Source organism: Leptonychotes weddellii, chromosome 4 (genome assembly GCF_054177405.1).
Source record: "Leptonychotes weddellii isolate Sample4059 chromosome 4, ASM5417740v2, whole genome shotgun sequence".
NCBI classification, from domain to species: domain Eukaryota; kingdom Metazoa; phylum Chordata; class Mammalia; order Carnivora; family Phocidae; genus Leptonychotes; species Leptonychotes weddellii.
Window position 1 is genome coordinate 23,875,940 of NC_138372.1, and position 22,114 is coordinate 23,898,053.

Below are 22,114 nucleotides of genomic sequence, written 5' to 3' on the forward strand. Positions count from 1 at the left end.
TTCCCAAGGAAAGGTGACAGCGGAGGTTGAGGAAGAAAAAGCCCAGCACGGAGGGTGGTGAGGCTGTGGGCCTCAGATGCCAGGAGGGAGAAGTGAGAAGGGCCCCGGTCAGCCTTTCCTCCAGGGCTACCAAATGCGGGGCCCCCCCGAATTCTGACATTTCTTGTAGAAAAATCTGTTTGTGATACAAGGAAAGGGATAGCACTCCCGTCAGTGGCAAAAGAGGTCAGATTTCTCCTTGGCTTCTCAGAGGCCATAAAGCACAGGTTGGGGGCTATTCTAGACTCATCTCTATTTGGAAGCTCCATTCTGCTATGCGATCATGCCTCATGCCTTTACTCACACTGTCTCTGACAGCAGTACCATTCCTCTCTCACCGTGCGGAGTAAATGGTCCTAACCACCGCTTGGCTCAATGGCACCTCTCCCAGGTGGCCCTTCCTAACCACCTCCCCGCCCCCAGTCCCCCTGCTGGGGCTCCGTTGCAGCGTGGCCAGCTAGCTGGATCTCAGAAGCGCAGGCTTCCCCTTCCATAGAATGCAGCAGTTCTCAACCAGGGACAATACTGGCCCCCAGGGAACATTTGACTATGTTCGCAACTGGAGGGTGTTACTAGCCTCTACAGGGTAGAAGTCAGGGATGCTGCTGGACATCCTACAATGCCTGGGGAAGCTCTCCTCCACCCCACCCCCAAATTACTCGGCCCAAGATGTCGATAGTGCTGAAGTGTCCTGAGAAGCCGCTACATTTCCCAGTCCCCTTTGTAATTGGGTGAAGTCACGAGACAAGGTCCCAGCCAAAGGAAGGTAAGCAGAAGTGGTGTACGCCACTTCAAGGCTGATCCCATAAAATCCTCTCATCCTTCCTCCTCCATCTGCTGGCCGGTACAGAGCGTTTGTGTCCCTTGGGGATGGCAGAGCCACAAGCTGGAAGAAGCCTGGATGCCAAATCACTGTGTGGAGGAAAATCACCACCAACCAGAGACACCAGGATCAGACCCTTGTATGAGAAATGATCTTCAACAGCATTAAGCCACTGGAATACGGGGGCATGTCCCAGCAGCAGTACCCTTATACAACCCTCCCTGGTTTTTTCTGGAGTATCCCGTGTAGTCATGGGCTTACTCCTCACTCATTCATTTGTCCACGTCTCAAACGTTGATCTGCACACCCAGGTCTGTGCTGGGTGCTGAGAAAGCAAATAATGAACAAACAAAGAAGAATAAGACATTGCCAGTAGTCCCTGCCCTTAGGGGGTTGATAGTTTATTGGGGAGGGAGATAAACAGCAAGGCACGATTAAATACAGCGAGGGGTAGAGAGGAGGAGGGCACCTGGCTCAGCCTAGGGAGAAAGGCGGGTGAGAGGTGGCCTGGTTCTGGAAGTAAGCAGTGTGGGCAAGCGCTGGGAGGGAGACAGCCTGAGGCTCCTGCAGCGTTTGTGCAGTCCAGGATGCTGGCAGAAGGACGGAAGGGGCAGGGGATCTCCCTCCTGCACTCTCCACGCTCTGTAATTTTCCCACGTCTCACCGTCCCCCACTGCTGGTGGACTGAGAGTTGCCTCCGGCAGACACCTCCTCCTGAAGGTCTCGGTGGTCCCTAGTGCCTGCAAGGTGTCTGGCATTCTGTCCTCCTGGATGTCCCACAGGACGCCGTGCCCCAGCCTGCTCACACCTGAATTCCCCTGCTTCTACCTCTCTGTCACCGCACCCCACCGCACCCCACCTCTCTGCTTGGTGTCTCCTTGTCCAGAGGTGCCTGGGCCAGAAAGCTGCGAAGCTCATCCTGGACCCTTTCCCTGGGCCCCCACATCCAGGAAGCCCCCAAGTCATCTAAATTCTGCCTCCTTAATATCTCCCAGGACTCGCGGTCTTTCTTTCCAGTTTCTTACAACAGCCACATCACAAGTGCCCCAGCTCTGCTCTTGTCCCCATTCAGTGTAGTCTCCTCTTTGCCACCAGTTATTTTGCAAGCACTACCCTGATTTCACAGCTCCCCCACCTTCCCAGGACATTTCCCCATGACCTACAGAGTAAAATCCAAGCTCCCTGCTAGATTCTTCCTACAGGGGCTTCCATTAACCTGCCCCAACCTGCTCCTCTAGCCCCTGTCCCCCCACTCCCCATACCCACCCACCCATGCTCTGGCCATTTGGAGCCCCCTGTGCTCCTGAGATGGGCCTGCTTTCTCTCTCCTTTGCCTTTATGCGTGCTGTTCCCTCAGCCTGGGATGCTCTCCTCCTGCTGCTGTGTCTGGTGTCTGCCTGTTTGTCCTTCAGAACACAGTCCAGGTGTCAGCTCCTGCAAGCAGTCTTCACCAGTGCCACTTAGAGGGCCTGGTACATGGTGCGCATTCAGTAGAGCTCTGCTGGGTGGATGGATGGCTGGATGGCTGGATGGATGCTTGACTAGGTGCTCAATAATGGTTGTGGAATGGACCCAAAGGTGTCTCCCCCAGACTTCATTATCTGAGTTCCTTAAAGAAATGCCTTCTCTGAGTTATGATTTCATGTTATGCTTTATGTCTTCAGAGAACCCCTGATGTGAGAAACTGACCAACTTAATGGCATTTCTGTCCTTTATGAAAACAGAATTGAATATATTGCTCACTATGTCATTCAGTGTCCTTTATACAAGGACTCATGATAAATTCACGCTTGGGGTTATTTCCAGGAAACATTTTGTCTCCACAGATGAAGATGGGTATTTTCTGCTGTCAGAAAATAAAAACTCTGCCTTCCAACGTGTTTCCATTTTTGCTTTAGCTGACAAATAGGGATACCCAGTTTTATTACCTTATTACCTCCGTGCGTTCTGACCAATTCAGATGCCTGAAAGTAGCAACTTTTTCTGTTTTCTTTAGATGGAGTCAGAACTTACTTTATTCTTCAAAGCTGTAATTTTTACTTTTTAATCTGAAAGCTGCCTCAAATCATCTCAGCAGTCAGATCGTATAAATCTTAAATGAATGCATACTGGTGACCAACATCCTGGCATGGAAGTTATGGAAGGGCAGAACACCAAGCTTCTAGTTGAGAAGGATCCCACATACAGCCCCTCCAGAAGCTCCTGGGGCTCCTGTCACGATGAGTCTAGCGGGAAAGCCAGAGCAGGAAGTGAAAGGTCAAATGCATTCTGACTTTTTTGCTACCTTGCTGGGCCACCAGAGCCAAGTCGTATTCTTTCTTTCCATCACCAATGGCCTTCCTTTTCCCTGACTTTAAATGGACATCTCATAAGCTATCACTTTTACTTTAATAGCTGGTAATAACAATAATCAGGTATCTGTGCTGAGAACTTTGCATTTTCCTATCTGAACCTCTCCCGCTCTGCACCTGTCTGTTGTTTCAACCACTTTGCCGATGATGAAATGCCAGAGAAGGTAAGTGTGTGTAAAGCCACCCATAGTAAGCAGCAGAGCAGGAATTCAAATTCAAGTATGTCAGCGACCACAGCCTAAACTCTCCACCTGTGGGCCAGGAATGGGGGCAAGAATAAGAGATGAAATCCCCTGGGCCATGGCGAGGTTTGCCATCTATTGCCATTCTATTCTTCCAATAGAAAAGCAGGAGAGAAAAGCCAGAGTCATAGCTTTGCTTCCAGAGCATTCTGGTGTCCTTTTCAAAGTCCTGGAAATGGCTGGCTGCTCTATGGCTGGCTTCAGTTGCCGGGACAATATCCAGAAAGGCCTGTTCCTGCGACACGTGGCTGCACCCTCCCCTTCCTCCAGCTCTGATGGTTTGTCCCTCAGGAAATGTACCTGACATCTCCCTATGCATGCCTCCCCTCCCCCGCCTCTGGGCAGCCTGACCCCATTAGGGCATCACTGGCCTGGGAATGAAGAGGGGGGTTCTCTATGGGTTTTCGGGGGCCTACATGAAAGTTTGAGGCCTAAAAATGTTTTTAATACCTCCACAATACAAAGTAGACAACTGCAACATTAAAATCAGTAAATATTTAATTAAATGCAAAATGTAACATTATGTCAACTTCATTGATGGAGGAATTTAGTAGTCATAAAAATTTCCTTACATTTGATAACAATTTGTAGGTTGGAGTTTTCTTACCGTGCAAGATCTCCCAGGTAGGCACCAAGCGCGGGAAGAAGTCATAGCTGACCATAAATTAAATTACTCATGGCCAAAATTTTTCAAAAGCAAAATGGCAAAAATCCTTTCAATTTTCTTGTACAGCCAGAAAGTTATATTTGTGGTGAGAGGTGGGTGTGTTTCAAATATGTTAGATGAGGGACAGGGCCTACAAGAGGAAGCTGCTTTGGAGCCTATGAAGGCCTTTGCAGAGGGCAGGCTGTGCCCACCTGGATGAGCTTGGCCATGCTAGTGCCCATGATGGAAGCCAGGCTGGGGAATAGGGAGGGAGAGTTGCTTCTTCCTGAGGCTTTCCTGCTTCCAAATAGAAAAGCCAGGACCTCCGAATCCTAAATACTGATAGCTAGTATTCCCTGGGTCCCTGTCCTAAGCCCTGTACCCGCATTATCTCAGCTGTCGCAAAACAACTCTATGAAGTTGGCATTATCCCTGTTTCACCAGATGAGCAAACTGACGTATACAGAGGTTAAACAATCTGTCCAGTGTCATAAAGGCAGTAACAGGTAATTTAAGAATTTGTCCAAACAAACTGAACCCACTGTTCAAGGTGCCGAAGACGGGCCTGGTCCCTGCCCCTTTGCAGACCCTGAAGTAAAGCATTCAGTGGTCATGGACACCATTTCATGTGCTGGGCACACAGATACATATGTGCTGAAGGAACACAACTACATATATTGAACAAGACTGGAATAAGCTCAGTTTTCCCCACATCTGCTATAGACCAGGCACTTATGGGATGCTTTGCTCCCTTCACTCACCTGTAACAATGTCTATGCAAGAGGTTTTCTTCATCTCCTCGTCCTGTACCTTGCACAATCTTGGCCCATGGTGGGTGCTCAAAAATGAACAAAGCCTAGAAAGGCTTAGTGGATGATTTGGGTCTGTCCCTCCATCACAGACTAACTTCCCCAGTACAGCTAAAGTCCTCCCTCCCTATACGTAGCACAAAAGCAGTTACTTAGAAACTCCAGTAGCACATATTTCAGTGTAATCAACAAAGGAACTAATATACAGCCCTTTTATGGATGTCTTATGTGCCACACATTCTAGGGACTTTTCATGTGTTAAGTAATCACTTGGTAATAGTACATCTACAACAATTCTACAAAGCAGGTGTTTTTTATTATCATCCCATTTGACAGATGAGACCCAAATGTTATGAGCTAAAAGGTGTCCCTCCAAATTTGTATGTGGAAGTCCTAACCCGCAGTATCTCAAAATATGACTATGAGTGGAGACAGAACCTTTAAAGAGCAATTAAGGTAAAATGAGATCATGGGTTGGGGCCTAATCCAATATGACTGGTGGCCTTATAAGAAGAGGACAGATGCACAGACAGAAGACCATATGAAGTCATGGGAGAAGAAAGCCATCTATGAGCCCATGAGAGAGGCCTCAGAAAGAACCAACCCCGCGGACACCTTGATCTTCGACTTCTAGCCTCCAGAACTGTGAAGAAATAAATTTCTATTGTTTCAGCCACCCATTCTGTGGTACTTTGTTACGGCAGCCCTAGAGAACTAATACACCAAGGCCAGAACACATGAACTCAGAATTTGAATCCAGGTAGTCTGGTTCTAGAGTCCATGTGTTTCATGACCATGAAAATGTTCTCTATGCAGTCCAAAATGGTAGCCACAAGCCGCAAGCTGCACCTGAAATGTGGCTGATGTAACTAAGGAACTAAAATTTTAAGTTAATTTACATTAAAGTAGAATTAAAATAGCCACATGTGGCTTAGCAACTACCATACTGGACATAGCTTTATACTATTTCAAATTACTTGACTTAACATTTTTTATTCTTGCAGAATCTTCTAGAAACCTCAGCTGTGTGCTCCAAAAAACATGCTCCTATCTTTATTCCATATCCCTGTTGCATTTTATTGTTTTTTTTTTTCCCAATCTTTTCCAATTTAGCCCCTGTCGCCTAGTCTTCTGCTGTGGGGGGAGAAAGAACAGGAGTGAGTGAGCTGGCTAACTTTCCAGAATCCTGTGGCCTGGGCAGCGCTGGGTTGTTGGCGTTCTGCTCTAAGCATAGGTTTAGCCAACCAAATGCCAAGCAGCACAAACACTGAGTGACATTTTCAGAACTATTAATATTTCATCAGAAATGATCACTTTTCCTTTAAATACACTATCTTAAAAGGTTTTCTACATTCTTAACTATAATTTTATTCAGTCTAGGTCCTCAGAATTTTCCCCAAAGGAGAACATCTTCAATTTTATAATGAAAATCAAAGGGGAATGAAGCTCAGATTTCAAAATTGAGAGTCAACATTTCCAGGAACTCGGGCCTTCTCTGATGAGCAGGGTTGTGTATTGGGCACCGACTGCATGCCAGGTACTTTACATATATCATTAATTCATCCAACACATATTTATTGAGTGCCTACTATGTGCCGGAAATGCGGTTTTCTTAAGAATTTTTTTTTAACACCATTTTTACATAAAAGGATTCCTTCTCCTCCTTCGGTCTCATCTCCAGTATTACTTTAACTCCTCAAAGAGGCCTAACTGGACATCCAGCTAATGCTGCCACCATTCCCCTCCCCCTGTCGCATCAGAGCCCTTATTTCATCTGTAATTAGTGCTTATTTACTTGCCTTGCTAGCTTGTGATCTGTCTCCTTGCCCTGAATATAGGCTTCAGGAGAGCAGGGACCATGCTAGCTTGTTCACCTGCATGCTTCCTCAGTGCCCAGCAACTCACCACGAGGTCCTCAGTCAATCCTGGGGAATGAAAGAAGGAAGGAGCATGGGAGAGGTTAAAAAAGTGGTTGGGGTCCCACAGCTAGGAGGTGGCAGTGTCCGGGTTCAACCCGGCTCTGGTCTGTTCCCATCCACTCTTCTTCCCAGTCACCTGGCTCTCCCTTTTCTGGGTGAAACCCCCGGAGGAACGACGACTGACTCATGGGGCCAGAGAGCCCTGGGCAGGCAAATGCGCTGTGTCCGTTACGAGTTTAATGAAGCCCATCCAGTGAGAAGCGGGAACCCACTGGGCCGCAAACTGCTGACTTAGCCCATCTCTCTGCACCTGAGCCCCTGAGCCCACTCCCACCGGCTCACGCTCCACCCCGGGGACCCGCTGCACCCAGCTCAGGAGGGACTGGTGGATCTCAAAGACTGAGAGCAAGGGATCAGGGCCGGCGTAGGGGGCGGGGGTTGGGTGCTCCCCTCTTCCTAGTGGGCCTTGGACACATTTCTTCTTGACTCAGAGACTGGGTTTCCTCAAACGCTGAACGGTAATAAACAATGGTACTAACTTCACGAACTTGTTCGTTGAATATAACACAGAAAGCCCAGAGCTTGGCACACGGTCAGCGCCCAATACAATGGCAGTTTGGGGTAAGATCAGACGATTCAGCGCCAGGGGCCCTTGGCAGGCGCTGAGGTTCCGCACGGAGTGGCGGGGGCGCGGCGCCCTTGACTTCCAACAGGGGCAAGTGCTCCGGGGTCCTCAGGGCCCCCACCCCCACCCTGCCGGGGCGCCTTGGGCACCGAACCCAGGGCGGCCCGCGCACCGAGCCGTTGCGTTTGAAACCCACAGAGGAATTCCGGCGCTGGACGGGGAGGGTGTGGGCGCCACCGGCAAGCAAATCGGCCCAAGCCGCCACGCCCTGCGCGGCCCGCCGACACAGCGCCCCTGCGGAGGCGTGGGGCCCCTGGCCGAGGCCGAGCGCAGCCCGGTGCGGGGCGCGCCGCAGGTGTCCGCTGGGAGCGCCGGGGCGGGCTACGGAGGCGGGGGGGCCCGCACTCCCGGGGGTCTTCCTGCCCGCCGAGGCAGAGCGGCGCTGGAGAGGGCGACAGGGGGGCGGGGAGGGGGCCGAGCTAGGCGGGGCTCGGCGGGCCGTTGGCCCTCGGGGTGCGCGGGGGTCCCTGGGAAGGCCCGGCTGAGAACCTGATGGCGGGCCCCCGCCCCCACGGCGCCTAGCACAGTGCCCAGTGCCGGGCCCTGGCCCAGCCATCCGCGCGGCTTGGCGGGCGAGAATGGGCTGAGCCGCTGGCGCCGCAAGGTGTCACGGGCGCATCGCGACGGGGGAGTGCCAGGGACTGTGGGGAGAGCCTGCCCTCCCCCTCCAGCTGTTCCCAGATGTCATTCTGCCCGCCCAGGCGCCTGGTTCCTGAGCTCAGGGGGATTCCACAGTTACTAAGCTACTGGTTTTTGTTGACTTTCAAATATTTTCTTCTAAGGGAGAGGGGGAGGGGGGCAAAAGCCAGGAAAGAGCAAATAAAAACAAATCAAAATAAGCTCCCCCTCCCCAAAAGAAAGCTGTCCTCCATCCACCACTCACACACAAATCGAAGGCCTCTGAACATAGTCACCTTGCTGAAGCAATAGCCAGACAGAACTGACCTGCTTCTGCCCATCCTCATCTCCCTTTCTGGTGAATGAGGGGTGGTGGTGGATGGTCCCCCTGTCTTCCAGCCCTGGGTGGACAAAGGGGCTTCCGGAAAGAGAGGAGGAGGATGGCCAGTGGGAATGGGCTCCCTTCATCCTCGGCCCTGGTGGCCAAGAGCCCCTCTGCCCTGGGCCCATTCCCCAGATACATCTGGATCCACCAGGACACACCCCAAGACAGCTTAGACAAGACTTGCCATGAAATCTGGAAGAGAGTTCAAGGCCTGCCCGAGGCCTTGCAGCCCAGGACCAAGGAACAGCTCTCCACCCCCATGGCTGGGACTCCAAGAGACAACGGGCTCAGCTTCCAAGAAGAGTGAGTGTCCCCCTCTGGGGCTGGCATCAAGGGAGGTGGGAGGAGCTGAGGTCCAACCTTCTGGGGGAATGTTCTGGCCCATTGTTCAGTCTGGTTAAACCCTAAAGGCTGTACGCTTTTCATCCACCTGTTGTGGTCCTTTGTCCAATCTTTATAGGGGAGGTGCCTGGGGTCCTGAAGTTACCGGGGTGAAGGGCCAGACCAGGGCTGTATTTCTGCTGCCTCTTTACCAGTCCACTAAGGGAACATTTTTCATTTTGCATAGGCAACGTAGATGTAGATCTGAGGACCTTGAAAACCCACGCTGGCCTGGGCTTTCCCTGGAAGCAACTGCATGATATTTTCCCTTTCCCACCCCCAAAGGCTAGGCATTGGCACAGATGAGTCTGGTGGTTTTAAAGCACATCTGGAATTCCCTAATACAGGGAGCAGCTGTCCCATTCAGCCTCCACAGAAGCTGCAGCAAGAGCGCACATCAAAATATTTACTGGGAAGGCATTGACATATTCAGAGGGCACAATAGAAAATTAAAGTGCGGGAAGATGGCTGTAAATAGCCTTTTTCCTGGATGGGAAATCCTGTGTCTGGGAAACACAGAGCTACATGTTGGGCAGATATTGTTGGGGATGGATATTCACAAGGAGAGGAAGGAGAGAGCTCGTTAGGAAAAGCACATAAAGGACCACGGTCATCAGTGTCACTGCTGAGCCTCTGTTCAATGTTTGGCATCTTCAGAGTGGGCTGCAAACATTAATGAATCCTCCCAGAGTCCCTATGAACCAGGTATTAGTGTCCCCATTTTACAGATGGATTAAGTGTTAATAATTAAGTGCTAATTAAAGACCAAGTGATAATTAACACACATGCTCCAGGTCAGCTCAGAGATGCTAGAGTGGGGGGGACCGTTTAGGCAATTATCAACTGTGTCTGGTTTCAGGGATTTCTATGAAAGAGCTAGGAAGAGAGGCGAAGCGGAACTGCTCCCCAGGTGTGCACTACCTGCCGTCCCCTCTCGGGCTGCAGATGAAGGTGGAAGGCACTTTGGCTGTTATTGCTTATCCTGCCCTGTGCTCAGCACGACATGGCTGGAATAGGAATGGCCCGTCTACTGCCAAAATCCTGCTGTCCAGCCCTCCAGTGGCACTGACCCCCCTTCCCCTGCCCGTTGCCATCTGCTCTGGGACAGGGCCTTGGCAGGGGGCCCTTGGGGATGTGCTCAGCTCTCAGTGGCCAAGAAGCTGATTGTCCACTTTGTGGACCAAGGGTCAGTGGCAATTTCCAGTAGATGGCACCCTCTCTGCCAGGTCACACTGAGTTAATGGAGACAGACTCTACTTCCAGTCTGCACTTGGCCCAAAAGTGAACTGGTGCACCTTTGGCCCGTTGCTTAACTCCATTTGGCCTTGATGTTTTTCATCTGCAAAATGAGGATGATGTGCCCTGCCTGGTCCACCTCAGAGTCCATAATGAGGATCATATGTGGTGGACACAGGACTCCCCTCCTCCCCCTCCCCACATTATGCAAAGGAGGCTGTCCTTAAATGGAAATCTCAGAGTTTAGCATTTTTTTTTTTTGTTGCTGCTGCTGGCTTCAATCGGAGGTTTTCACACTCTGCTCATAGACCTGGAGGTGCTTCAAAGGGCCACCCTAGAATCAAGGGGCCTGATTGCTGGGCCCCCATCCCCACCTCAGCCAGAGGGCTTTTGGGTGTTTTGAGGTCTTGCTTCCTGGAGTTCTCAGTAAAAGCTGCGTTTGGGAAAACAAACAAACAAAAAAACAATGATTTTGCTACTGAGAAAGGAGCCAGGAAACCACAGCTGTAGATGAATAACCGATGTCAGAACCGTGTAGACATCCACCAAGTAGGACAGGAGGGGCTCCTCTTGTAATTAAAGCAGCTGCCACGGTGGAGTCAGATCCCCGGCTTCAGACCCAGTTGCCGCCCTGCACCCAATGCGGGATCTGTTCAGCTTCTGTGAGCTTGAGTTTCCTCATCTACCAAGCGGAGATGGCAATTACCGCCATCTCAGAGGGCGGTTGGGATGATTCAACGGGATATTTAAACATTCCTGGTAATAACAGTAATGGCTAGGATTTGTATAAATTCCCTGTAATAATAATGATGATGATGATCTCGTTAAGCCCTGCAATTATTACATGAGGTTGGTACTATTTTAAACTCCCCCTCTTTTTTACTTTGTATTATGTGGATGTTCTCGTGCATAAGATAGAGTAGGATAGTGAATGTGGGTCTGTCACCGAGGTTCATTAATCACCACACTTGTGCCATTCTTGGTTCGAGTCCTCCCTCCCTGGTTTTTAAATGAAATCATTTTCAAAAAAAAAAAATCATTTTCACAGATGAGGTCACAGGTTGGAGGGGTTCATTTCTCTGCCCGAGGCCCGCCGGTTAGGAAGAGGTAGAATTTCAGAAAGCAAACCCAGGTTCATCTTAGCTACTGGGTGATAGAGAGTGTGGGCTATGTTCCCTTGGAAATGGAAGCATCTTTTTGGATCATTATCATATTTGGCAGGCCCGTGTTCTCAATGGTCACACATAGACAACGGATTTCAAATCCAGTGAGCTGGCTTCAAGCCCACAAGATACCTCTCAGCTAATCTTCCCACCGCTTCATTTGTAGACCTGGTTTTGGTGATATTTTCTGCTATCAGGGTGGCTAGATAAGTAAATTCTAAAACTCTTGCTAGCCAGAAATTTTTTCTTGACTCAATCCCTCTATATCACAAACCCCCAAACATCTCAAGGCCAAAAGGGATATTGGAGGCCATCTTCTGCTGCTTGAATTTCTTCCTCAACATCCTTGCCAAGTGGTTATCTATTTGTACACTTGCTTAGATGGAAAGCTCACCACCTCCTAAGGTAGTCTCTTCCCTTGCTACAAATGCTGGTTGTCAAAAGACCATTTTCTTCTTATATTGAATCTATCTCTATCAAACTCATACCCATTGATCTGGGTTCAGATCAATGGACTTAGGGCTCCAAACTAATCAATCCCCTTGTTCTCTCCATAGCCCCTTCGATATGAAAAGATGGCAACAATACTCTTCTAGGATTTCTTGTTTCTGTAGCTGATCATCTCTGGTTTTCTAAGTTTCCCCTCATGTGTGCTGGTCCCTTTGGCAGTGTGGCAACCAGAACCAAGTACAGGAATCCAGGTATGATCCAGTTTGTGCAAATTGGATCTTCTCTGTTTCTATTCTGTATTCATGGTAATGGTGATTAATGCCACATTCACTTCTCTCCATGAGCCAGCTTTATTTTGTGGGCACATTTGGAGTTTATTCATTCATTCATTCAATTATTCATTTAGCAAATATTTAATAAGCATCAAATCTGTGCCTGGCACTGTGCTAAGAGCGAGCGGAATAGAGTCGTGAACTGGATAAGGCTCTCCTTCTTGGAGCTTACAGTCAAGTAGGGGACAGAAACAGAAAACAAGTAAATAAAAGACTGTGATAGTTTTGGAACATGAAAAGGACTGGTATTCTAGTTGGAGGAAACCAAACACATAAAAATAAACCAGATAATTTCAGATAGCAATGAGCGCTCTGATGGAAATAAAACCGCATCAAGGGAAAGCACCCTTCGGTAGAGGGTGGTCAGGGAAGGGCTCTCCGAGGAGAGGCGCTCATGTGATCTGAAACCTGGATCCCAAGAAGGAGTCGGTCAGGGGAAATCCAGGGAGGGGTGTCCAGGCAGACTGGAGAGCGACCATAGAGGGCCCAACGTAGGAGTGAGCATGGAGAGGTACTGAGGGACCGCGGGGCTGGGGCAGGGGTGTGATGGGATATGGGACAAGGTGATATATCGGAGGCAGGCCGGCAAGGTGCAGGCGGCCTGGGGGAGTCAATGTAGTGAGTGAGGATTTGATTCGTGGTGTGACGGGACACGCGTGAGGGCTTGAAGGAAGGGGATGTAGCATGAGCGGATTCACTGGTTTTTAAAGACCTCTCTAGCTGCTGAGTGGACAGGGAGAGGAGGTGGGACGACCTCTGGAAGATGCCCCAGTGGTCCAGGTGAGGCTCCAGGGCGGTGGTGGCTGGATCTGAGCGACCGCAGTGGAGATGGAAAAAGCAGGAGAGTCAGAGGCTGTCCTGCGAGGAGGCAGCAGGCCTGCTGACGTTTGGGGCACACAAACAGAGACAGCAAGGTTCCGCTGAGGTTTTCCGCCTGAGCCACTGGCTGGACGGGGGGGGCCATTTCCTGAAGTGGGGAAGAGACTAGGGAAATGGGTTTTTGAGGAAAAATCACTGATTCAGTCTGGTATTCATTAAACTCCAGAATCTTACTCAGCTATCTTTTAAGTAGACTTAAATTTGGGCCTAGAGCATTGTGGCAAGCCACCTCCTGACTCACAGCCTGGGACCACATGTTCCCTCGCTCCCCCTGTTGCTGACACTTCACAGCCTCAGAATAGAGTTTTGGGTTTGCTGTTGACTCTGTTGCCCTGACTGGGACGTGGCATTGGTTCGTCCCTTTGTTTACAGATTCATTCAACAAACACTCACAGTTGACTTCTGGGTGCCAGGCCCTGCGCTGGGTCCCACGACACAGAGATAAGCAGGACAGGAGCCCTTCTCTCAAAGAGCTCCCACTCTGGTGGGCGGCACGGACCCAGAGACAGCAACGACATTTGACAGTATTTATTGTGCACCTACTGCATGCCTGGTAAAGCATGCAAACAAATACAGTGGTGGGTAAGATGCGGGCAGTCTCTGCCCTTCATGGACCTTCAGTGTCTTGAGGAAGGCAGAGCCCAACATATTACCATTCGTGTGCTGGTGAAGTCTGGCACCGTGGGAACACACTGAGGGGCACACAGGGGCTGGGCTTGGGGCTCAGGGAAAGCTTCCTGGAGGAGGCTGTGGGAGGCGAGCTGGAAGGTCAAGAGACAAGACCCCTGCACGGTGCGTGTGATGAAGGGTACAGAGATGGCCCCTTGGGAGCAGAGGATGGCAAGATTGTCACTGCAAAGGGGATCCATGGTTGGGTCTTGAGAAGAGAGAACAGCTTACAGAAAGCATCCTGCAGGTGCAGGGAGGGATAGGAAGCTCCCTGGAGGTGGCATGTCATGCGTGGGGGTGGATGAGAGTGGAGAGGTGGCCTGGGGCTTGCTGGGTGTGGCTACCTTCTCTGGTGGCTTCCAGGCCCTCAGGCAGCACTAGAGAAATTTCCCATGTCCCCAAGTCAGACAGAACTTGGGTCTGCCGAGTCGGAAGGCTGTGGTGGGTGTTACCCTGAGCCAGACCTAAGGAGGAAGATAACTCTACACAAAGAAAGGAAATCCACTTAAGTATTTAAAAAACAGAAATGATTTCCTGATTGACAGCCTTCTGAGGTATCTGCCTCAAGAAGGAAGAGGGCTGTTCTGCACTTGCTTTAGTAAATCCGCGCCGTTTGCGGCCACTGACCAGTCCTCCAGGCTGGCGGGGACGCTGGGACTTGGAAACCAAAGTGCTGTGTTATTGGAGCCGCTCTCCCAGCAAACCAGTCTTTTGTGCTATGGTTATTTGAACAATCGAATGAATCCTTCTTTCCTGGAGAAGTTGCTTGGAATATATGCTCACTTTTATTTATTTGTTATTGTTATTGTTTTTTAAAAAGCTTGAAACCTGGTGATGGGCGTGATTAGGACAAGATTCACACATGGAAACGCAGACACTGGTGTCCTAGAGCCAAAGCCAGCCCTGAAGACCTTTGGAGTCTGATGCTCTAGGCTAGAGTTTTCTCCTCTCTAAGAGGTCAAACATCTCAGAATCTGAGGAAAGCTGCTGTGCACTCTTTTGCTTAAAACACATCCTTACATCCCTTCACATTCTGTAAACGGCAGAGACCCCCAAGGCCCCAGCTTGGAATCCTTTACACCTGGACACTGTGTGTCTCCCTTACACTTCCTGGGGCTGGGTCTCCGCCACTGCTGCGACCCAGTCACATTGACATCCCCCATCCTGGTTGTCAGGTGAATTAGTGCACAAAATGGCAGAGGTTTAAGGGCCCCCAACCCTTCTGTCCTCCACTCACCTTCAGGATGGTCTTTGACTCCTTGCCTTCCTGCTGCTCTCTTTTCTGCCATTTTCAGAACATCGCATCCGGCTGTGTCTGGTTCCTTTCCTTCCTGGATGTGGTTCGCCCTTCACCTGCTTCATATTCCTGAAGCATGTCAACAGAGCTGCTCAGGAATCTCCCATGGCTCCCTCTTTGTCTTCTGAACCCCTTGACCTGGTCTACAAGGGTCTTTGTGTCGGCCCTGCCTACATGTCTAGCTGCATGTCTTGCTGCTCTTCTCCAAACTCTCTGTAAGCCAAGATGAACCATCAGCAGGTGCATAGCTCCTTGCTTTTGCTTGGGTTATTCCAGTGCCAGGAATGCCTTTCTTCCATATCTCTGCCTATTGAAATCCTATCTATCCTTAAAAACGTAGAATAAGTGTGTCATCCCTTGACTGTTTCACAGCTCACCCACTCAACATTTTTTTTTCTTCCTCCCTCTTCCATGTTCTTCCTTTTAATTTAAATACATAATTATACCTTCTCTTTTTCCTAAGAGTTTCAAGGTGCCTCGGAAAACAATAAAGTAAGGAAAGAGGTGGATTAGAATTCCAACACAATTCCTAGCTATAACCAAGTTGCTCAGACTTTCTGTGCCCCGTTTTCCTCATCTGAAAAATGGAAAATGTTGTAGTGACCAACCACCTTAAAGGATTATTGTGGAGGTTAATGAAAGAATGCATGCCAAGCTCACATAGCACCTGGCATAAGATAAGGACTCCAAGTTATTCTCCATCATCATCATCACCATTATTGTTTTGATCGAGGATAAAATAACAGGGTTTAAGTAATCAAGAATGGTATGAGGGGAGGAAACTTATATACCTGAAAACCTAACCTAATAGAAACCACTCAACCAAGGCTAGCATTTTGCTTTGAGGTTCTTGGCCGCCAGGGCAAACAGTGGGAACGTAGCAGTTGGTTTCTATAACTTATATCATCTCATAAGAGAAAACAGGAGAGATCATCGGGAGAGACGAATGCTTCTCTAACTCTAGGGACTGTGAGGTAGGGGTCTTTACATGAGGGCGATGGAATGGAAAAGTTGGTTCAGGCCCAACTCTTGTGTTGACCATTGGCCAAAGGGGAAGACACAGCATCCCATGGGATCTGTTGTGGTTCTGGCACGAGATTTCTGATCATCAGGCACATTTTGTACACTGCCTTGTGGCAACAATCCCTCCTCCCCCACTTGACCGTGGCTCCTTAAGGGCAAGGACTGTGTCTTACTCATCTTTGTCTCCCGGTGCCCAGCTGAGTTCCTGGCACTGGGTGGCTGCTATGCAGTGCGTATGAATGAATGAGGAAGTGAATGATGGATGGATCATAAAAATGCACTGCAAGGAGGGTGAGGCCCAGAGGTGGCCAGGATCCAAGCAAGGGGCCACAGTCATCAGAGGAAGCACTGAGTGACCCAAGGACAGAATAAGGATAAGGCAAGACATTGCAGGGTTTTTTTCCTCCTTCTGTGTAAGCTGCAGAGGGGGGAGCTAACATTTTCTTGTACATCTTATATATGCCAGGCTCTCCATTTTAATTTTCTGTTTATCTCATTGTCTTAGCAACCCTTCCCAGTAGATGGTCAATATTTCTCCCATTTTACAGATGAGGAAACCGAGGCTCAGACTCTAGGCAACTGGCCCAGAGTCATCCTGCTAGGAGGGGACAGAGCAGAGATAGGAGCCCCGTGAGGCTTCAAGGCCTGAGCTCCTTCCTGGACACCAGGAGCCCATCAGGATAGCCCTTCCGTGTCTGCTTAGCACCAGGAGCCATGAGCAGCAGAGGGAAGATGAATCATGATTAACGTCCCATGCCCGTGTCCCCCTTTTTAATTTAATTTTATGGTTTCAGGAGCTGTGTCGCAGGTTGTGGGAGCCTGCAGAGATGGGCCACTGGTGGTTTGGTTTAATCCCCTTTTTAATATCTTTGTTGCAACCTTCTTTCCAATTCAGCTCCCAAGTCGCATTAAAAAAATACCTCTTCCTTTGGGTAGGCCTTCTCTTATTAAACAGATTCAAATGAAAAGTTTTAAAGATAATTTGAACAATACGAATCACAGTAGCTTCACAGCTGCCGCGGAGGCTCTCTTACTGCTGTATTCACTCCTCAGCAGGTCCTGTCCCACCCCAAAACCCTTCCAGTCTGGGGGACCCAGCCCTCACCAGCTTCCTGTTTGTCAGCTTCTCCTTTCCGGTCCTGGGGGACGAGGGCCAGGGAGGGGCGGTGGGAGGTGTCCCACTTCCCTGTGCCAATCTGCCTTCTCAACTGCCCGCCCAGGAAAGTCCCACCTGGCTGGGTGTCTCATTTGCATCAAAGGCATCATTTGCATCAAAACCCTGGGAGAGTGGGGGGGGGGGGTGGAGGAATGCCCCAGGGATACCTGTTCAGAATGCAGATACCCGGGCCCTGTTCTGGACCAACTGAACTGCCATCTCCCCAAGAGTGCCCTGGAATCTGCATTTGGAACAGTTGCCCCATGTGACTCCTATGCATTTGTGTGAGAGTTCTCCGGTACTTTGGGGGTCAACAATGACAGATCCTCAGGTTTAAAAGGGACACAGCTTTGAGAAGGTGTTCCAAAGAAGCGCGAGAAGGAAGGAGACTGAGCTTTATGGAATGAGCTGTAAGTGTATGCCAAGGACGTCGTAAAAAAATGCCTTTACTACTCAGTGAGAAAGCCTTTGCTGAGAAGTGAGAGGAACGCGACGTCCAGGCTGGGCGTTGGGGCAGCTGAGGGATTTCACAGAGTTACCTCCTTTAACCCTGAGGGGTGTCGCCATCCCCATGGTGCAGGTGACAAGACTGAGGTTCCGGGGACGTCCCCCCCTCCACCCCTAGCCAGGCCCTGGGCGGTGAAGGGTCAGCAGGGCTCCCAGCCTGCAGCCCTGGGCTCTCCTTGGAGCTGCTAACATTTGCATAGCGCTCCTTACAGTTTACCGAGTGCTTCACGTTCACCGGCTCACTTAATCCTCCCACAGCCTGCAGCGTGGAGGAGGGGCAGGAGGCTGAGCCTTCTGAAGGCCCCCCGCCCCTCTGCCCCCCCAGATATCCCAGCAGACAGAGCTCAGGGCGTTCCCAGGTACCTTTGGGACCCAGGTGCGCAGGCCCTGGGGTGGCAGGTGAATCTGCCGCTTCTCTCAGGTGCCCCCTCCACCCTAACCTGAGCCCGTCAGAGCTATCCACGGACAGAGTATCCACCCTCCTCATTCCTTTCCTTCCTGCTGGTTTTCCACAAGCCTGTGGCAGTGAATGTGTGTGTGTGTGTGTTTATGGGTGTACGTGTGTACGGCTGGGGGAGCTGTGTGGGATGTGTGCATGGGTGAGGTGTGTGTGTGCATGTGGGGGGGGTGACTGGGGTAAGTGTGTGCATGGCTGCGGCGTGGCTGTGTGCATGGGTGTGTGTACGTGGGTATGTGTACACGACTGCTGTGTGTGTGTGTGCATGTGGGTGTGTGTGTGTGTGTGCATGGCTGTGGTATGTGTGTACCTGGCTGTGCTGTGTATGTGTGCATGGCTGGGCTGTGTGTGTGTATGGGTGTGGTGTGTGTACCTGGCTGTGCTGTGTGTATATGCATGGGTGTGGCATGTGTTGTGCGTGGCTGTGGTGTGTGTGTGTGTTTGGTGTTGGTGTGTGTTTGTGTGCACGGGTGTGGCGTGTGTGTATGTGGCTCTGCTGTGTATGTGTGCAGTGTGTGTGCGGGGAGGGAGACCCAGGGCAGTTCAGTGAATCCTACATCTGGAGGAGAGGGAAGAGAGACACAAGGTAGCTTTGACCGAGACAGCTGTGTCCCTTCCTTCCACGTTGGGCAGGGCACCCTGGGTGCTGTGACGAATGCACCAGGGGAACAGAAACTGGGTCTCTGCTCCTCATGCAGACAGGAAGACCCAGAAATGTCCACCACCCTCGGTCAAGCAAGGGCGGGGGCTCACTAGGGATGGTGCCAGGCTGGACACCAGAGCGTCTGCCTCCATGATGAAGGCCTCTCCTTGTCTGGGGCCCTTTGGATCTCCTGCCCACCCCCACTCACAGCCACTCACCTGCCCACCAAGTTCTGCCTTCTGCCGCCTCATCCTTAGCTCCTGGCTGGCTCCCTGGCCTCTGGCCTCCTGCGCCCGAGGTCAGAGAAAGGAAGTGAATTGCAGGTCACCCCGTCAGAAAGGACAGAGCTGGGGTCTGAGTGCAGGTCTCCGGACTGCAAAGGCCCTGCTCCTTCTCCCACTTCTGCTGTTTGGGGCAATGTAGGGCAGTGGCTACGGTAGAGGCTGGGAGCCATGTGGCCTTGGATCCAACCCTGCTCTTGGGTGAACTTGAAGTTACCTTTCAGACTTCCTGAGTCTCAGTTTCCTCTTTCTAAATTGGGAATGAAGATGCTACCCATCCTTCCTAGTTGCTGGGAGGACAAGCACCGAGCATAATATCTGGCACAAATCGTGGCTCAGGCCCCGGACCCCTCCTGTCACTCCTCTGGGCTGCTCCCTGGAGGAAAAATACCTATGCCTGGCACTTCCCTGCTGAAATCTCTCCAGTGGCTTCCCTGCGCCTTTAGAATCAAATCCCCTCACATCACTCCAAGGCCTGGCTCGTACTGCCTCCTGCCTTTATTGCTAACGTCACCTCACGTGACCCCGCCTTTAATGTGCCCCATGCCCTTGAGCATCATTCCCGCCAATGCACCAAGCCCTTTCCCGCCTCATGGCCTTCATGTGTGCTATTCCCTGTGTCTGGAAAGCTCTTCCTTGCATTCTTTACCTGAATACGTTCTTCTCTCTTTTCTCCCCCTGCTTAAATGACACTTCCTCAACAAGGCTTTTTTCACTCTCCCAACCTAGGTGTATGCACCCAGTATTCTCCCACGCAGGTTTTCACTCCTGGTTTTCAGAGCAATGTGGCCCAGGGGTTGAGAAGAGTAGCATGTGAGCAAGATTGCCTCAGCTCATTCCTGTTGTTAACTCTCATTTCTGTGACCTTGGGAAAATGACCTAACTTCTCTGTCTCTTTGCTTCTTCATTTTTAAAAACTGGGAAAATTATCTCTCTCTGTGTTAGTTAGCTTTTGATCTATAACAAACCACCCCAAGGCTTGGTGACTCAAAACCACAACTATCTACTTAGCTCCCATTTCTGTGGTTCAGCAAGCTGGCCTGGGCTCAGCCGAGTGGTTCTTCTGGGAGACGCTGGGCCTGACCACACGTGACTCGCGTTCACCGAGTCTGCAGTCAGCTGGGTGTGGCGAGGGGTGGCCTGGGGACCTTGGGGTTTCCCTCCGTGGGCTGTGTCATCCTCTGGCAGGCTCTCCTGCACTCGTGCCCATGGAGGTGGCTAAGTCCCAAGACAAACAAGGGTTGGGGCCCTAATGTCCAAGCACTTTATGAGTCTCTGCTTATTGTTCTCTTCTGTGTGAAATATAATTTGTTTTTAATTCAGATTATATTCCTATTGAAATATAGCTGACATATAATATTATATTAGTTTCAGGTGTACAATGTAGGGATTCAACATTTATATACATTAATATACATTACAAAATGAGTACTGGACATCTTGTCACCATCTGTCACCAAGCAAAGTTATTATAGTACAGTGTTATTGACTCTATTCCCTATGCTGTACTTTACATCCCTGTGACTCATGTATTTTATAACTGAAAGTTTGTACCTCTTAATTCCCTTCACCTGTGTTGCCCATTCCTTCCTCCCCTCTGGCAATCACCAGTTTGTTCTCGGTATTTATGAGTCTATTTCCATTTTGTTTTGGTTGTTCATTTGTTTTCTTTTTCAGATTTCAAATATAAGTGAAATCATACAGTATTTGTCTTTCTTCGCCTGCCTAATTTGACAGCATAATACCCTTTAGGCCCATCCATGTTGTCATAAATGGCAAGATTTCATTCTTTTTGATGGCTGAGTAATATTTCTGTGTGTGTGTGCGCGCGTGCACACGCATGTGTGTGTGTACCACGTCTTCTTTATTCATCTATTGATGGACACTTATGTTGCTTCCATATCTTGGCTATTGTAAATAATGTTGCAGTGAACATAGGAGTGCATATATCTTTCCAAATTAGGGCTTTCATTTTCTTTGGGTAAGTACCCAGAAGTAGAATTGCTGGGTTGTATGGTATTTTTATTTTTATTTCGTGAGGAGCCTCTATACTATTCTGCATAGTGGCTGCACCAATTTACATTCCCAGCAACGGTGCATGAGGGTCCCCTCTTCCCCATATCCTCGCCAATACTTGGTATTTTTTGTCTGCTTGATAGTAACCATTCTGACAGGTGTGAGGTGATACCTCATTATGGTTTTGATTTGCATTTCCCTGATGATGAGTAATGTTAAGCATCTTTTCATGTGTCTGTTGGCCATCTGCATTCTTCTTTGGAAAAATGTCTACTTAGGTTCTCTGCCCATTTTAATCAAATTATTGATTATTGTTTGGGTTGTTTTTTTTTTTTTTTGGTGTTGAGTTATACGAGTTCTTTATAGATTTTGGATATTAGCCCCTTATCAGGTACATCATTTGCAAATATCTTCTCCCATTCAGTAGGTTGCCATTTTGTTTTATTGGTTTCCTTCACTCTGTGAAAGCTTTTTAGCTCGAATGTAGTCCTCATTGTTTATTTTTGCTTTTGTTGCCCTTGCCTGAGGAGACAACCAAGAAAATACTGCTGACTGTTATCCAAGAGTTTACTGCCTGTTTTCTTTTAGGAGTTTTATGGTTTCAGGTCTTACATGTAGGTCTTTAATTCATCCTGAGTTTATTTTTGTAGATGGTGTAAGAACGTTGTCCAGTTTCATTCTTCTGCATGTAGCTGTCCAGTTTTCCCACCAGCATTTATGGAAGAGATTGCCTTTTCTCCATTGTACAGTCCTGCTTCCTTTATGTAGATTAACTGATCATATAAGCATGAGTTTATTTCTGGGCTGTCTATCCTGTTCCACTGATCTATGGGTCTACTTTTGTGCCAGTGCCATACTGCTTTGGTTACTATAGCTTTGTAGTCTAGTTTGAAATCTGGGAGTGTGATACCTCCAGCTTTGTTCTTTTTTCTCAAGATTGCTCTGGCTGACTCTGGAAAACAGTATGGAGGTCCTCAAAAAGTTGAAAATAGAGCTACCCTACGACCCAGCAATTACACTACTGGGTATTTACCCCAAAGATACCAATGTAGGGATCCGAAGGGGTACATGCACCCCGATGTTTATAGCAGCAATGTCCACAATAGC

At 49.5% G+C, this 22,114-nt stretch overlaps 1 protein-coding gene across 1 annotated transcript in view; it reads left to right on the forward strand.

Annotated features, from left to right (window-relative positions):
* Positions 1–8,328: 8,328 nt before the first annotated feature.
* C4H1orf94 (chromosome 4 C1orf94 homolog) overlaps positions 8,329–22,114 on the forward strand; it is a 38,075-nt gene continuing 24,289 nt past the window's right edge. Inside the window, exon 1 of the mRNA XM_081816846.1 lies at positions 8,329–8,820. Within this exon, the coding sequence (XP_081672972.1) occupies positions 8,495–8,820 (326 nt within the window). The 5' untranslated portion in view covers positions 8,329–8,494. The remainder of the gene's footprint in view (positions 8,821–22,114) is intronic.